The 17941-nt window shown below is 44.0% G+C and overlaps 2 protein-coding genes across 6 annotated transcripts in view; one reads left to right on the forward strand and one right to left on the reverse strand.

Moving 5' to 3' along the window:
• LOC118386230 (probable ribonuclease ZC3H12C) overlaps window positions 1-13408 on the forward strand; it is a 28265-nt gene extending 14857 nt beyond the window's left edge. Inside the window, exons 4-6 of the mRNA XM_035773783.2 lie at window positions 7720-7954; window positions 8071-8177; window positions 8269-13408. Coding sequence (XP_035629676.1) covers window positions 7720-7954; window positions 8071-8177; window positions 8269-9752 — 1826 coding nt within the window. The 3' untranslated portion in view covers window positions 9753-13408. The remainder of the gene's footprint in view (window positions 1-7719; window positions 7955-8070; window positions 8178-8268) is intronic.
• Window positions 13409-14070: 662 nt separating this feature from the next.
• Window positions 14071-17941, reverse strand: part of LOC118386231 (radixin-like) — a 61473-nt gene continuing 57602 nt past the window's right edge. For all 5 annotated transcript variants that reach the window (XM_052522351.1, XM_052522352.1, XM_035773785.2 and 2 more), the window contains 2 exons: window positions 17351-17560; window positions 14071-16378 (listed from right to left, as the gene is read on the reverse strand). In XM_052522351.1, coding sequence (XP_052378311.1) covers window positions 16214-16378; window positions 17351-17560 — 375 coding nt within the window. In that variant the 3' untranslated portion in view covers window positions 14071-16213. The remainder of the gene's footprint in view (window positions 16379-17350; window positions 17561-17941) is intronic.

A 17941-nucleotide genomic window follows, 5' to 3' on the forward strand; every position in this document is an offset into this window, starting at 1 on the left:
AATTCCGTTACCCAAGAGTGATAAAACGGCCTTTACTGGTTCTAACAGCAGACCTATAAGCTTGCTGCCAGCTCTTAGCAAACTGCTGGAAGCAATTGTGCTTGACCAAATACAATGATATTTCTCTGTAAACACATTAACTACATACTTTCTGCATGCTTAAAGAGAAGGGCACTCAACATGTACTGCACTGACACAAATGACTGATGATTGGTTGAAAGAAATTGTTAATAAGAAGATTGTGGGAGCTGTACTGTTAGATTTCAGTGCAGTGTCAAACAGTGTGGTGTGTGGTGAACCGCAGGGCAGCTCTCTAGGCCCTCTGCTCTTTTCTATTTTTACCAATGACCTGCCACTGGCATTAAACGAAGCATGTGTGTCCATGTATGCTGACGATTCAACTATATACACATCACCAACCAGAACTAATGAAGTCACTGAAACCCTTAACAAAGAGTTGCAGTCTGTTTTGGAATGGGTGGCCAGTAATAAACTGGTCCAGAACGTCTCTAAAACTAAGAGCATTGTTTTTGGTACAAATCATTCCCTAAGTTCTAGACCTCAGCTGAATCTGGTAATGAATGGTGTGGCTGCTGAACAAGTTGAGGAGACTAAATTACTTGGTGTTACCTTAGATTGTAAACTGTCATGGTCAAAACATATAGATTCAATGGTCGTAAAGATGGGGAGAGGTCTGTCCGTAATAAAGAGATGCTCTGCTTTTTTCACACCACACTCCAAAAAGCAATATCTTGATTATTGTCCAGTCGTGTGGTTGAGTGCTGCAAGGAAAGACCTAGACTAGTTAAGCTGCAGCTGGCCCAGAACAGAGTGGCACGTTTTGCTCTTCATTATTTGACCTAGATAGTTTGTGTGTGTATTGATATGTAGGCTAGGTGTGCCTTTTGTATTTTAAAAAATGTATGTAGTTCTGTCCTTGAGCTGTTGTCCATTAATGTTCTGTATTACAATATGTTATGTTTCATGTTTTGTGTGGACCCCATGAAGAGTAGCTGCTGCTTTTGCAACAGCTAATATGGATCTTAATATGGGGATCCTAATAAAATACCAATTTGTAAGTCGCTCTGGATAAGAGCGTCTGCTAAATGACTTAAATGTAAATGTAAATGTAAATGTAGCCTATAATGGGTCTGTGATACACCGCATGGCCAAAAGTATGTGAACACCTGCTCATCGAACATCTCATTCCAAAATCATAGGCATTAACATGGAGTTGTTCCCCCTTTGCTGCTTTGGCAGGCTTTGCACTGGATGTTCGAAAATTTCTGCAGGGACTTGCTTCCATTCAGCCACAAAAGCATTACTGAGGTTGGACACTGATGTTGGGCGATTTGGCCTGGCTCGCAGTCTGTGTTTTATGGCTTTGAGGTCAGGGCTCTGTGTGGGCCAGTCAAGTTCTTCCAAACCGATCTCAAAAAAAAAATTCTGTATGGACCTCCCTTTTTGCACGGGGTCATTGTCACAATGAAACAGGAAATGGCCTTCCACAAACTGTTGCCACAAAGTTGGAAGCACAGAATCATCTACAATGTCATTGTATACAGTAGCGTTAAGATTTCCCTCACTGGAACTAAGGGGCCTAGCCCGAACCATGAAAAGCAGCACAAGACAATTATTCCTCCTCCACCAAACTTTACAGTTTGCATTATGCATTCGGATAGCTAGCATTCCCCTGGCATCCGCCAAGCCCAGATTTGTCCATCGGACTCCCAGATGGTGAAGCGTGATTCATCACTCCAGAGAACGTGTTTCCACTGCTCCAGAGCCCAATGGAGGTGAGCTTTATACCACTCCAGATGACGCTTGGCATTGCACATGGTAAACTTAGGCTGGTGTGCAGCTACTCGCTCATGGAAACCCATTTCATGAAGCTCCTAGTTACTGTGCTGCCGTTGTTTCCAGAGGCAGTTTGGAATACGGTAATCAGTGTTGCAACCGAGAACAGACGATTTTTACGTGCTTCAAACGTGTGCAGACAGGAAGACGCATGAATCTCAGTTAAAGCATCCGAGCGAGCGAGACAGCGCCCCTCTCTCTCAATATGTGTAGATCATGTATTTGATGCTGTCTGGACCAAAACAGTATGGCATGTCATACTATACTGAACAAAAATATAAATGCAACATGTAAAGTGTTGGTCCCATGTTTCATGAGCTGAACTAAAAGATCGCAGAGAAAGCTCATCTCTCTCAAATTTTGTGCACAGATATGTTTACATCCCTGTTAGTGAGCATTTCTCCTTGGCCAAGATAATCTGTCCACCTGACAGGTGTGGCATATCAATAAGCTGATTAAACAGCATGATCATTACACAGGGGCACTTTGTGCTGGGTACAATAATAGGCCAGTCTAATGAGCAGTTTTGTCACACAACACAATGCCACAGATGTCTCAATTTTTAAGGGAGCGTGTAATTGGCATGCTGACTACAGGAATGTCCAACAGAGCTGTTGCCAAATAATTTAATGTTAATTTCTCTACCATATGCCGCTTCCAACGTCGTTTTAGAGAATTTGGCAGTACGTCCAACCGGCCTCACGACCGCAGACCATGTGTAACCGCGCCAGCCCAGGACCTCCACATCTGGCTTCTTCACCTGCGAGATCATTTGAGACCAGCCACCCCGGAGAGCTGATGAAACTCAGAAGTATTTCTGTCTGTAATAAATGTTGTCGGGAAAGACTCATTCTGAAATGACTGGGCCTGGTTGCCCAGTCATGTGAAATCCAGAGATTAGGGCCTAATTTATTTATTTAAATTGACTGATTTCCTACTATGAACTGTAACTCAGTAAAATATTTGAAATTGTTGCATGTTGCATTTATATTTTTGTTCAGTATATTCCTGTCCAGACTGTCCAGGCTGTTTCACATGCTCTGATACTTTCTCCGGTGACATGGCTTCAGTAGAGAAGAAGAGGAGAATCGAGAGGGTTCACTCTCGCCAAAATCTTTGCAGAATAATCCCAATGCGTTTCTATGGGCATAATTTGCACACTTAAGCTTGTCACCTGCCTTCCGCTTTTGGTCCAAAGACTCCAATTGTTAGGGAGGAGACATCTCGTCATTATATACAGATCTCTGGTTTCAGCCTCTTGCAAATTGGAAATGAAAGTTGGCAGGATTCCTATGCTTTGTTAGGATGCTGGATTCCCATAAAGTAAATTGATGTTATGACAAAAATGATAGGCTATAATTACTCCTGTCTAAATAATATAATTCAAAATACTTCACCAGGGAGCATGACTTAGCCACAGATGATCATTAGCTTATTTTTTTAATTGGCTGTGGATTGTTTCAAATCACAAGTGTGTAGGCCTATGCATATTTGGGAAGCCCGCAATTTGGGGCTGATTGAGTTGCAGCTTTCAGTGATAAGTATCTCAAATATGTGTGAAGATAATGTGTCTTGAGTATAACTTAAAATGTTGCAACAAGAGGAATGGGAGGTGTGTGTGGCAAAGATATGGCGTGTCTCTCTCCAGAATGCATCCACTCAGTTGTCTCCTGATAATTCTTGGGCATTCATTGTGTGAATTGTTTGCCCTTTGATTTTGATTTTGATCAATTTCCCCTTACGTATATCACCAGTAGGCCTAATAAACGTACCATTCATCCCCCATCATTTGGTTATATTCATTTCTGTTAATGCATGTATTAATTGCTGTCATTTATCGTTCTCATTCTCGGACTGGAAACGTTGTTCACGGAGTTCACAACCTGCTACACTTGTGAGAAACAAGTTTTGGTTTCTTTCATAACCGTTATGAGTTTTGTAAATGTGTTCATTGTCTATTGTTTGGAGTACTCCATGTGAGCAATGAACATGGGTCTCGACCCTGCCCTGTGCAACTGGGTACTGGACTTCCTGACGGGCCGCCCCCAGGTGGTGAGGGTAGGCAACAACATCTCCACCCCACTGGTCCTCAACACTGGGGCCCCACAAAGGTGCGTTCTGAGCCCTCTCCTGTACTCCCTGTTCACCCACGACTGCGTGGCCACGCACGCCTCCAACTCAATCATCAAGTTTGCGGACGACACAACAGTGGTAGGCTTGATTACCAACAACGACGAGACGGCCTACAGGGAGGAGGTGAGGGCCCTCGGAGTGTGGTGTCAGGAAAATAACCTCACACTCAACGTCAACAAAACTAAGGAGATGATTGTGGACTTCAGGAAACAGCAGAGGGAACACCCCCTATCCACATCGATGGAACAGTAGTGGAGAGGGTAGCAAGTTTTAAGTTCCTCGGCATACACATCACAGACAAACTGAATTGGTCCACTCACACTGACAGCGTCGTGAAGAAGGCGCAGCAGCGCCTCTTCAACCTCAGGAAGCTGAAGAAATTCGGCTTGTCACCAAAAGCACTCACAAACTTCTACAGATGCACAATCGAGAGCATCCTGGCAGGCTGTATCACCGCCTGGTACGGCAACTGCTCCGCCCTCAACCGTAAGGCTCTCCAGAGGGTAGTGAGGTCTGCACAACGCATCACCGGGGCAAACTACCTGCCCTCCAGGACACCTACACCACCCGATGTTACAGGAAGGCCATAAAGATCATCAAGGACATCAACCACCCGAACCACTGCCTGTTCACCCCGCTATCATCCAGAAGGCGAGGTCAGTACAGGTGCATCAAAGCTGGGACCGAGAGACTGAAAAACAGCTTCTATCTCAAGGCTATCAGACTGTTAAACAGCCACCACTAACATTGAGTGGCTGCTGCCAACACACTGTCATTGACACTGACCCAACTCCAGCCACTTTAATAATGGGAATTGATGGGAAATGATGTAAATATATTACTAGCCACTTTAAACAATGCTACCTTATATAATGTTACTTACCCTACATTATTCATCTCATATGTATATACTGTACTCTATATCATCTACTGCATCCTTATGTAATACATGTATCACTAGCCACTTTAACTATGCCACTTTGTTTACTTTGTCTACATACTCATCTCATATGTATATACTGTACTCGATACCATCTACTGTATGCTGCTCTGTACCATCACTCATTCATATATCCTTATGTACATATTCCTTATCCCCTTACACTGTGTATAAGACAGTAGTTTTGGAATTGTTAGTTAGATTACTTGTTGGTTATCACTGCATTGTCGGAACTAGAAGCACAAGCATTTCGCTACACTCGCATTAACATCTGCTAACCATGTGTATGTGACAAATACAATTTGATTTGATTTGATTTGAGTTTCATAGGAACGCGAAGCGAGGCGGCCATCTCTGTCGGCGCCGGAATTGCATGTTTGCTAGTGACAGCTTTGGGCTGACCCAGTTGAGGATTTGATACAATGAACTTCACTATAAATAGCTCAAGTCAAGACAGAAAGAAAGGGAGGCAGACAGGCGAAATAGAGGGATGAATGTGAATAATTTTCTACTGGTTTTATTTGTCGGCTTTAGGCCTATGTATTTTACTTAGCTGACGAAGAAGTTTTAGGCTTACTGCTCTGAGTTCTCTGAGTTCTATGCGCTCATTTCTTTAGCCACCAACGGATCACAGTGCATCAACGTGTCCATATGGCAGAGGCTGATGCTCTCGCCTTAGTTACATTTGAACTTTTACATTTTTAGCGCTTTACTTTGGATTAACCCCGTGATAATGATGTTGGGAAACAAAAACAATATTTCTAAAAATGAAATTGTTCCACGAAAATGTGCATATAATAATAAATAATCATAGCTGGCATGCAAATCTGCTGAAATGTTAGGATAAATTGTAAGCTTCCCCAAACTTGAAACTCACAAGCTGCCTATGATCTTTACTAAAAAATAAATAAAAATGCACCTTATGGAACAGTGGGGACTGTGAAAAGACACACACAGCCGCAGACACACATACACATGATAAGACACATACTATACACACACGTACACATGATAAGACACATACTATACACACACGTACACATGGATGTTGTATTGTAAATATATGATAGTGGAGTGCCTGAGGGAACACACTAAATGTATTGGGTAAAGTGTTATGAAATGTAATGTCATATAATATTTTAACTTGTATTTAGCTGCATTAATGTTGCTGGACCCCAGGAATGGGGATCCTTAATAAATACAAATACAAATACTATAACACCCATTTAAAAAACTGTGAACATGCAAGCGTACATAGGAGGTCCCGTGAAAAAAACGTGCCCACCTATAGAAATGAAAGGCCCGTCCAACTGATTTGTTCTGGTTCCAGCCCTGCATAGTGGTCTCTGACTTGTGGTCAGACTGGGAACAAAACTTGTGCCTTTTTTCAATGCTGATTTGAATGTCATTAAGAAAACAGAAAGGTGTTCAATATTTTTGAGGCAAACGTCCTTTACAAAATGTAAAAGTAATCCTATAAGTAAAAGGTTTTTAAAAGTATCTGTAATCTGATTACAATATTTTTTAATGGTAATGTAACGGATTACATTAGCTGTTTTTTTTGTAATTCGGGTCTCCGCAACCCGGTTAATTAGAAAATAATTTTCCTAAATATAGACTCCAATAACAGTTTGCCACTGGAGGGAATGCTGAAGGTCCTTGTCTTTGTAATTACTAACACCAATGACATAAAAATGTATGGCTCTATTCGATCTGTATGGTGGAAGTTCAGCATCACAGTTGAAATTTAAAGGCAATGTTCCCACGATATACTGCATGCAATAAACGCTGCATAGGTCTACAGGTATGTTGGCTCAATCTGAAATGACTTTTGCATTTCTAGCTTGCAATCTGTAAAACTTCAGCGATACAGATTGAGTAGAGCCCTTAGGTACACATGTTATAGTCGTTGACTTTCTACTTACCTACTGGACACAGACATCAGTTCAACGTCTACTGTAGTTTTGATTTACATTTTGTTGAGTTGTCAACCAACGTGAATTCAACGTGAAATCAAGCGAAATGTCACCCTGTAATTGGATTTAGGTTAAAAGCTGGGTGCAAAAAACACGAAATTCTCTTACGTTGATGACTTTTGCAAATCCAATCAGTTTTCCACGTTGATTCAATGTCATCCCATAAAATGTTGGGGTTAAAATAGACTATACTGTATAGACTTGTCTAACCTTTAACCTATATCATGGCTGATTTTCATATTGGTGGAAATTACATCAATCTTTTCTAAAGGCAAAAGTAGAGTCTGGTTTTAAATATTTATTAAGAAGAGACACACACAAACCTTAAATGCTGGAGGGCTTGGCTCATGAATTCATAGGTTTTACATGTCTTACCCTTACCCATGTCTTACCCTTACCCATTTCTTACCCTTACCCATTTCTTACCCTTACCCATTTCTTACCCTTACCCATGTCTTACCCTTACCCATTTCTTACCCTTACCCATTTCTTACCCTTACCCATGTCTTACCCTTACCCATGTCTTACCCTTACCCATTTCTTACCCTTACCCATTTCTTACCCTTAACCATGTCTTACCCTTACCCATTTCTTACCCTTACCCATTTCTTACCCTTACCCATTTCTTACCCTTACCCATGTCTTACCCTTACCCATTTCTTACCCTTACCCATTTCTTACCCTTACCCAGATCTCCAAATACAAATACACTGCAGGTGTCAGGTATATTCCTGGCAGCAAAATGCATACCCTATCTCTCTCTCTCTATCTCTCGCCCTCTCTTCCTGTTCCCCCCCTCTCTTCTCTCTCTAGACCAGGAGATATTGCGTCGTCTGGAGAAAGACAAGATCCTGGTGTTCACTCCGTCTCGTCGGGTCCAGGGTCGCCGAGTGGTCTGCTACGACGACCGCTTCATCGTCAAGCTGGCCTACGAGTCCGACGGCATCATCGTCTCTAACGACAACTACCGGGACCTGGCCAATGAGAAGACAGAGTGGAAGAAGTTCATTGACGAGCGGCTGCTCATGTACTCATTCGTCAATGACAAGTAAGGTCCCACCAAGCCTATAACTATTAGTGTCTGGAGTTGTTTTTCCCGGGGATTGATATGTGGATGTTGAGTGGTTATCTGACCGTGTGTCTGGTATGTGGTTGTGTGTCCAGGTTCATGCCTCCTGATGATCCTCTGGGTCGCCATGGTCCCAGTCTGGAGAACTTCCTGAGGAAGAGACCAGTGATCCCAGAACACAGGAAGCAGCCCTGCCCCTATGGTAACACCTAGCCATCCTCTTATACATTATTCATCCAGCCTCCTCTGGCTTGTCTCATGATTGAGAGTTAACCACCCTGTATTCTCTAAAGGGAAGAAGTGCACTTACGGCCACAAGTGTAAATTCTACCACCCTGAGAGAGGCAGTCAGCCCCAGCGCTCTGTGGCCGACGAGCTGCGTGCCAGTGCCAAGAACTCCTCTTCCTCCTCCAACTCTTCCTCCAAGAGCCTGGGCTCTGCTCCGCTGGTGAAGAGCCACAGCATGTCCAGCAGCTCCAGTGCAGACGGGCTCCCAGAACCCCACCGAGCCGCCCCAAAGAGGCGGTCGGACCCCGGCCTGTGCACCCCCCCCTACAACGACCTCCTGGAGGAGCGGCTGGGCGGGAGGACCAAATCAGAGGCCCGCAGAGGTAGTAGCAGCAGCAGTAGCAGCAGCTGTAGCAACAGCCTCCTGGTTCCTGCCTCTGGGGGTCCTCCTTCCAGCCAAGGCTTCTCTCTGCAGGATTGGAGGGACCACAACGCAGGGAGGAACGGCTCCTGCAGAGCTCCAGGGCTGTTGGAGCTTGGTCACTCTGAGTCTTATCCCACCTGTGAGTCCCCAAAGCTGGGCTACAACTCCCTAATGAGGGCGTACTCCAGCCTAAACCTGGTGGTGCCACTGATACCCGAGCGGCTGTTCCCAACTGACCTACGGACAGGCTTGCTGGCATCTGACTGCAGCAGTGAGGGCAGCATGAGCTCTGACTCCTTCTCTCCTGACCCCCTATTGGAGGATGGCCTCAAATGCCACCACCCCCATCACCACCACTGCTCCAGCCGCTACCCACACCACACCAACCACCCGCCCCCTGGTCTGACACTGCACCCACATGGAGGCTCCCACCATAGCTACCCCCTATCTCAGAGCATGGGGAGGACACAGGTTTTCAGCTTGGAGGATCATCCCTCCTCCCTTCACCACTTCAAGGCCCATCTCACCTACCTTCCTCCCCATCTTCAGCACCCATCTGTGGGGAGCAGCTCTGGCTGTTCGGAGGACTACCCTCCCCAACCTCCACCCCAGACCTCCAGCCCCCACTGCCACTCTCACAGCTCAACTCTGGGGCATAACCTGGGGGGCTCCACCTGGCAGGACAACAACAGCCTCCAGAACTCCCGGCTTTACGAGCACTCCCCTGTCCGCCCACGGAGGACCTACCCTGGGATGGGACAGGAGCAGCGGCTGGCCAGCTGGGACTCCCACTACCAGCAGCTCCTCCAGCCCTGCTACGAGGCCTTCAACTTCCAGTCCCAGCCTGAGGGCCACGAACAACCCTGGCACTCTTCCTGGCCCAGGGGGACACACTCGCCCCATCCTCAACCCCCTTCCTCCTCCCATCCTCTACCCCACCCCTCCATGGACCCCCAGCACCAGGGGGGAAGATGCCAGGATGTGAGGGATAAAGTGTTTGTCAATCTATGTAACATCTTTCCTCCAGAGCTGGTGAAGGTGGTGATGGAGAGGAACCCCCATGTGATGGACGCCCAGCAGCTGGCTGCAGCCATCCTGGCTGAGAAGTCCCAGGCTCGCTACTGAGTACTGACACTACTGTAGTAGAGGAAAGATGTGACGTGCCCAACTCTATAGTCCTCCCAAAACATATACGATACAGGGGGAGATTTTTTTATTATATTTTTTAAGGAGAATCCGAGCTACCTTATTGTTGTCCGTTACTGTTGTGCGGTATGAGACCACCACAAGCACTTAAGGTCAGGATTGTTTATGGTGTGTGGGTAGGAGTGAACATGTGTGTCAGCATTATTTCAGGAGACTCTTTGAATGGGATGTGTTGCTTAAATGTATTTATTTTGTATGTTTTAAATTATTTTTATTGTCTTTATATTTTGTTATGGCACTTTTCGTTGCTTTTTTTAATCAACATTTTGCCAATCATATCATAAAATCCTGAGGTGTTAACACGGGGGGAATTCTGGGATTCCAAATCGAAGGTATTGTTTGTTGTCATAAACATGTTACTTCCAAACATTTCAAACTAAAAGACAAAGCAAATTCATAAATCTAAGCTACACTGATTTAGTTGCATCCCTGTCATTTGTTCATTAACGATTCATAAAAGCAGGTGGTGAATTGAATAACGTTGTTGAAATAATTTGATGAACTTCCCCTTTATAGTGAAGAACTCCAGCTGTTAAAGGCCTGGTAAAGTCCATGTGAAAACCCCAGAGCATTGTTTACTCTCACAGACAGCAGCTAGTTCCTCTCTGGGGAAAGCTCTGAAGCTTACTTCACAGCTTGAGAGATTGCGATATTGATTTTCGCTTTCTTTTTTAACCACTTTTTTGCCCTCCAACAACCATTCTGGACATTGAAATCAGATGGTTCTTAAGGATATGCAAACTAGTGCAGGTGTTTATCTTAACCTTTTTATTTAAATGTTTGAATGTGTTAATTTATTAATGTCCCTTTGTCCTTTTTGTTGTGTGAGATTATTTTAGTTGAAGGGGGTTTCTGTTGCTAGGGTTTCATTACAAGGTGTCAGGTGTAACCATCCAGACAGACAGACAGATGGTGCTATACTGTAACTGTCAATGTACTTAACTCTGTGGACAAGGTCATTCTATACCTCCTGGCTTAGAATCCATTGTAAAGTTGCCACAATCGCTCAGTGAATAGGAATAGTTAGGCAATGACACCGTGTTGGGAAATGCCTTGCTCACACACAGCAGGGACTACATCTACCCGTTTACAATCCAAAACACTGGACTTGTGTTGCCAAGGTAACCTGACCACAACAAACTTTAGTGGCCAAGAGAATCCCTCTCCTCGTTGATACAAATTGTATCCTATTAACTTAAACCAGATCATTGTTTTATATGAGAATATGTATACAAAAAGTATTTTGAGATTCATGTGCCGTAATTGGTCACATTTGTTAATGTTCTAAAATATATTTTGGGAAATGTTGTATTGTGTTTTTAAGAATTATTTGGGAAAGAAAAGGCATCAAATGCAATTTCTTCCAACTACTGTACTGTGATTGGTGATCAACAGACACAGGACTGAAAATATTGGTTGTTTTATTATCATTCGTCTGAAAGTGTGTTTTCTCGTTGGCTGGTCACAATCTAACTCAGGTCACAGTCATGTGAATGTGACTGTGGGGTTCAGCTTTATGGGGAAGCAGAGAATTTTTTCTTCCCCATCAGCCCCTATTGATGGTCATGATCTTTCACTTAACATGTTTTTGTACCGTGGTTCTCAGCTCTCTCAATAAACTAAGCCTATCCCTTCAGAGGATCAGTGGAACACTGCTGACTTGACAAAGACAATACTTCCTCTCTGGAACCAGTTTCTTAACATGACAACAACCAAAAGGTTCAAATATGTTATTGTTGTTTTTTTACATATAAGAAACCATGTCCATTCACACAGTAGTATTACATGGCAAGTCACTGAATAGCAGTGTTCTTTTCTGGTCCCCTGAGTTGGTTGGCATATTAGCTTTGAGCTGAGCGAGCATGTGACATTGTGGCCGAATAAAACCGCCACCCAAGACTTGACGTCTAGCACCTTTCTAAAAAAAGAGCCTTCTCAGTAGCTGCAGGGCACTGTGTGCCAGTGTGTGTGCCGGGGTGTGCCAGTGTGTGCCGGTGTGTGCCGGTGTGTGCCAGTGTGTGTGCCAGTGTGTGCCGGTGTGTGCCAGTGTGTGTGCCGGTGTGTGCCAGTGTGTGTGCCGGTGTGTGCCAGTGTGTGTGCCAGTGTGTGCCAGTGTGTGTGCCAGTGTGTATGTGCCAGTGTGTGCCAGTGTGTGTGCCGGTGTGTGCCAGTGTGTGTGCCGGTGTGTGCCAGTGTGTGTGCCGGGGTGTGCCAGTGTGTGCCGGTGTGTGCCAGCCAGTGTGTGTGCCAGTGTGTGTGCCGGTGTGTGCCGGCATGTGCCGGTGTGTGCCAGTGTGTGTGCCGGTGTGTGCCAGTGTGTGTGCCAGTGTGTGTGCCAGTGTATGCCGGGGTATTCCAGTGTGTGCCAGTGTGTGCCGGGGTGTGCCAGTGTGTGCCGGGGTGTGCCGGTGTGTGCCAGTGTGTGTGCCAGTGTGTGTGCCGGTGTGTGCCGGTGTGTGCCAGTGTGTGCCAGTGTGTGTGCCAGTGTGTGCTGGTGTGTGCCAGTGTGTGCCGGGGTGTGCCAGTGTGTGCCGGGGTGTGCCAGTGTGTGCCGGGGTATGCCAGTGTGTGCCGGGTTGTGCCAGTGTGTGCCGGGGTGTGCCAGTGTGTGCCGGGGTGTGCCAGTGTGTGCCAGTGTGTGCCAGTGTGTGCCGGGGTGTGCCAGTGTGTGCCGGGGTGTGGGCAGAGTAGTAAATGCCTCTACTTTTTCAAACACATCCGATGATAGTCTGAACCATGTTCAGTTAAACATTTATTTTTCCATGTCCTGATTTTTTAAAGAGGTGATATTGGAATTATATGTGATGTATTTTTTTAATCAGCATTAAGACATTTTAGGGAAATTGTTTGGGTGGTTTTCCTCACCGTCTCTGGATATAGGCTGTACGGGACCGTTCACCTTTTGTATAATAATCACGTTTGATGGCGTGAGGTTCAGTTTGAAGACAGTGTATGTACATGTGCTGGGTTTTGGATACAGTACTGGGTTGAATCTCTTCCACCATGGCCATTTTTTGGTCATTTTGGAATGTGGATAGTAATTGGTTTTATGTCATTGGTCTGACTGGTTGACTTCTAATTCTATTTGACTGCTAACTGTTTGTTTAATTTCGCCAGTCTGCATCCAGGGCCTAAAATTCAAGCAAAACAAATAGATTTTAACGTGTCAAACTTTCCAATGTCAAGTATAATTTATTTTCATATTCATCACTGCTGTGCTTTAAATCCAACCATTTGTGCTACAATAAAACTGTTAAATATAAATGTCTTAAAAATGATTGTTTAAAAAAAAAAAAGATCCACAAAAATAAGGTTGGGATTCGGGTATTCTGTCAGGGACCAAAGCAATTGGCAAAATAATTGAGAGTTAACTTATGTTTCTGAATTATGATGCTGCTTTCTTCACAGGTCAACATGGGTCATTTCAAGCCAAAATAGAATCTGGAGAATGGAGAACAAGAACTGTGGCCTGATGTGATGTTGATGTTTTGCCTTGGTGACTGTACTGTATGTGAATGGGAGAACACATGTTGCAACAATGAGCTTTAGGTACTGGAACCCCAGAGCATGTGACTCTCTATGACACTCTGGCCTGTAGCAGACTACATGCCAATTCAGGGAACTGTGGCCAAGTGGTACATGTTGACTCCTTCATGTTAAGATGAATAATAAGAGCAATAAAGACCTATTCAAGCTTTCAGATGATGACAATGTGTCTTCTTTCTTGGGGATGGGATGGGTGTGCTGCCAAAATGGTGCTCAGGTTCATTAAGATAGGATGTTGATGAGGCAAGTGTGTATCATGTGAATACGATAGTTCACTGATCTAGGGTGTCAGAGAAGTGTATTGTAGCCTAGAGTGAATGGGTTGACAGGGAAATAGTCATTAACTAAGGAATTTAAATAACACTTAAGAAGCCTGTCATGTCAACATCATTGTTTCGATAACAATGCTAGGCTTTACTGTAACTTTAAATGTCAAATCGAACCGGCCTAACTCAAATATTTTTTCTTTCTTCCCCCCATAAACATTGTCATACTGAAAATAATGTCAGAAGATGATGTGTACATACAGTGCCTTCGGAAGTACTCAGGCCACTTTACTTTTTCCACATTTTGTTACAGCCTTATTATAAAACACACAATACCCCATAATGACAAAGCGAAAACAGGTTTTTAGAAAATTTAGAAAAAATGAAATACCTTACAGTACTAGTCAAAAGGTTGGACACACCTACTCATTCAAGGATTTTTCTTTATTTTCACTATGCTCTACATTGTAGAATAATAGTGAAGATATCAAAACTATGAAATAACATACGGAATCCTGTAGATAGCAAACAAAGTGTTAAACAATTCAAAATCTATTTTATATTTGAGATTCTTCAAAGTAGCCACCCTTTGCCTTGATGACAGCTGTGCACACTCTTGGCATTGAAATGTATTCCAGGTGACTACCTCATGAAGCTGGTTGAGAGAATGCCAAGAGTGTGCACAGCTGTCATCAAGGCAAAGGGTGGCTACTTTGAAGAATCTCAAATATAAAATAGATTTTGAATTGTTTAACACAAATTCAATTGAATGGACATGATTTGGAAAGGCATACACTTGTTTATATAAGGGCCTACAGTTGACAGTGCATGTCAGAGCAAAAACCAAGCCATGAGGCCAAAGGAATTGCCCGTAGAGCTCAGAGACAGGATAGTGTCGTGGCACAGATCTGGGAAAGGGTACCAAACATTTTTGCAGCATTGAAGATCCCCAAGAACACAGCGGCCTCCATCATTCCTAAATGAAAGAAATTTGGAACCAAAAAGTCTCTGCATAGAAGAATGGGAGAAACTCCCCAAATACAGGTGTGCCGAGCTTGTAGCGTCATACCCAAGAAGACTCAATGCTGTAAATCGCTGCCAAAGGTGCTTCAATAAAGTATATTTCAGTTGTTTTTTAAAATAAATTAGCAAACCGGTTTTTGCTTTGTTATTATGGGGTACTGTTTGATGAGGGGGGAAAAAACAATGTAATACATTTTAGAATAAGGCTATAATGTAACAAAATGTGAAACAAGTCAAGGGATCTGAATACTTTCCTGAAGGCACTCTGACATCTGAAATTTAAAATCAAACGGATGCTACATTTACTGTGGTGATAAAGTTGAATGAATAGCCTATAATGTGTCGTCATCTTTCCACAACACTACATGAAAGGTAATATCTCTGGAAAGGTTACTACAACATTACATTTTTATTTTTTACATGTTTTTAAATAATGATTAATGGGTTCAAAGTTATAACTGAAGATGATAAAGGTTAGTAAAGTACATTATTGTACATCGCTTGACATTAAGGATAAAACAATTGATATTTACAATTTAATAACAGTTTTTTTTTCACCAGAAACAACACCAGTTGTAAATTCAAGGAGGTGGCTGACCTGATCATTCCTTACATAATCTTGATTTAGAAAACCAACGTGGCTAGGGCGCTTTTGTGGTTCTTTTATTTTCCCCATTCTTACATGTCTGGAAGGTGATGAATCTGGAATGTTCAAAATGAACAGTTCCTCATATCACTCCATCCATATAATAATGCACTGCTGCCTCCCTCCAATTTGGTTTTACCTCGTTCAGCCTGGGGATGAACACTTTGACTGACTGGAAATAAGAAACATACATGGAATCTTTATTGTGAAGGAAAATAAATAATTGGTAAATGCTTCAATTGACGATAAACGACACAAAAAGGTATAGGTCAGAACGGACAGATAAACGCTGTTGTCAAATTCTGGAGGAATTAAACCACTGGTTCAACATCAGCTGACCCATGACTGACTAGAGCACAGCTAACTCACCACAGTTAAATATGAAGCCGAAATTAAATTAGACAAATAAGGCTGTTTCGTTAAAAAAAAGAAAACTATTAAAATTCTTAATCTAATGGCAAACAAATAAACGTAAGGTACGGTATTTAAAGCTTTACATACAAGCTGGCCAGCGACATCCAAAAGTTCAACTGCAATTGTTCCCTCTCAATGAAAGCAAGATATCAACCAATTCCTCTATCCATTCTTACATCAGACATGCAAGCATTAAATGATCCTTTGTTCATGGAGAAGTTGTCTTCGACAGTATGTTGCTTGCCATTCCAGATTAGGCGAGTCCAGATGTGGTTAGGCAGAGCTCTAAGCATGGAGCAGTTTGATTGGCCATCCGCTAGTGGGCAGAGCTTTGGCAAGGCATAGTTGGCGGGACATTGAATCCACACACCTCTGGCCTTTTTGCAAGTAGGGATTTGGGGGAATGGGACGGGAACGGGCAGGTTTTGCTGTACACAAAAACGAGCCGCTGTCGTGGCAATGCAAGGGTGGGAGGGCGAGGTCTCTCACATGGACTCAAACTCGTCGATGCGCTGCTTGGTGTTTCCCTGGCGGATCTGACGCAGGGTCTTGTACTTGTCCCTCCCAGCCTTCACGTTCTCCGCATGTAGCATGTCATTCTGGGTCTTCTTGGTGTCATCCCTCGCCTGGGCCAACTCTGAACTCAGAGCCTGACAGAGAGGGAGAGGGGAAGAGAGAGAACACTTAATTTTGATAGTTGCAGACAGGGTCTAAATGTTTTGAACTAATCTGCAAACTGTTGATCCATTAACCCAAACACTAGGCCTAACCATAACCCTACATGTTTTTGCAGTTGTTAGTTTGAGCTTCTAGGGGTCTATCCATCCTAATGGCATCTGCACACTCCTGGATTGCATCCTACCTGGCAGGTCACTACTACCAGGTGACGTTGAGAGGACCTGTGTCTGCATCACGTGCTCTCACTACTGGTGTCCCCGTGGGCTCGGTTCTAGGTGCTCATCCTCTTTTCACCAAGTTTTTTTTCTCTTTAGACCAAGTCTCTTTACATCATCACCATTCTCTTTTCACCAGGTCTCTCAACAGTCATATCCTCACATGGTCTCTCTGGTCATTGCTATGCGGATGACTCTCAACTATTCTTCTGCTTCCTTCCCTTCTGACACCCAGGTGGCAACATGCATCTCTGCCTGCCTGGCAGACATCTCAGCTTGGATGTCTGACCACCACCTCAAGCTCAACAAAACAGAGCTGCTCTATCTCCTGGGAAAGGCCTGCCCACTCCATGACCTCTCCATCACGGTTGACAATTCCACAGTGTCCCCTTCCCAGAGTGCAAAGAACCTTGGCGTGACCCTGGACAACACCCTGTCGTTCTCTGCAAACATCAAAGCGGTGACACACTCCTGCAGGTTAATGCTCTTCAACATCCATAGAGTACAACCTTTTCTCACATAGTGGGTTCAATTCCTGGAATTACCCCTATCTTGGCATTGCAAGAGCCATGCTCTACTGAGCTACAGAGGACCATTGTGATGTATTGTTGCTTCACCTAGCTATCTTAAGAGGAATGCACTAATTGTACAGTACGTCGCTCTGGAGAGAGCGTCTGCTAAATGACTAAAATGTTAAATGTAAGTGAGGCCATGTCTTCATTAGCCTACCTGCAGCTGTTGCTTGACGCGTTCGTTCTTCTGGGCCTCTGTGACACGTTCCTCCTCGCTGTGGTGGCTGGTGACCCCATCACTGTGCAGCTCGGTGCTACCCTCAGCATTCGTCTCATCCTGCTCATCGTGCTCTGGCGCCGGGGGTGATGACATCACAGACTTCAGCTCCTCTTTAGTCTTCTCCAGGTCCTCCTGGGCTGAGATGGCCTAGTGGGGAGGGGGAGGTTAATGTGCGAAATACTGTCACTTGGCGTTCAATAAAGTGCTTATCTATTGTATCGTACATAACTATCACACAGTATTGACACATTTCAATATTCTATTTGGATCCACAACAGGTAGAACAAACATTCTTGCTTTCACACACAAACTCACACACCAACACATTTTAAGATACATTTGCCAAAACACAGGGACATCTGTATTTAAAGGTAATGCACGTGTAGGGCCTGAGCAGGCCAGAGACTTGTAAAAAGCAGTAAAACATTCATGCACACAGTAACGGGTTAACATGCAAATAAAAAGGACAGACACACAATGAAAACAAATCCTCGCTCACAATTTCAACCTCAGCTCCCACACATACAC

This window comes from Oncorhynchus keta, chromosome 7, assembly GCF_023373465.1.
Source record: "Oncorhynchus keta strain PuntledgeMale-10-30-2019 chromosome 7, Oket_V2, whole genome shotgun sequence".
NCBI lineage: Eukaryota > Metazoa > Chordata > Actinopteri > Salmoniformes > Salmonidae > Oncorhynchus > Oncorhynchus keta.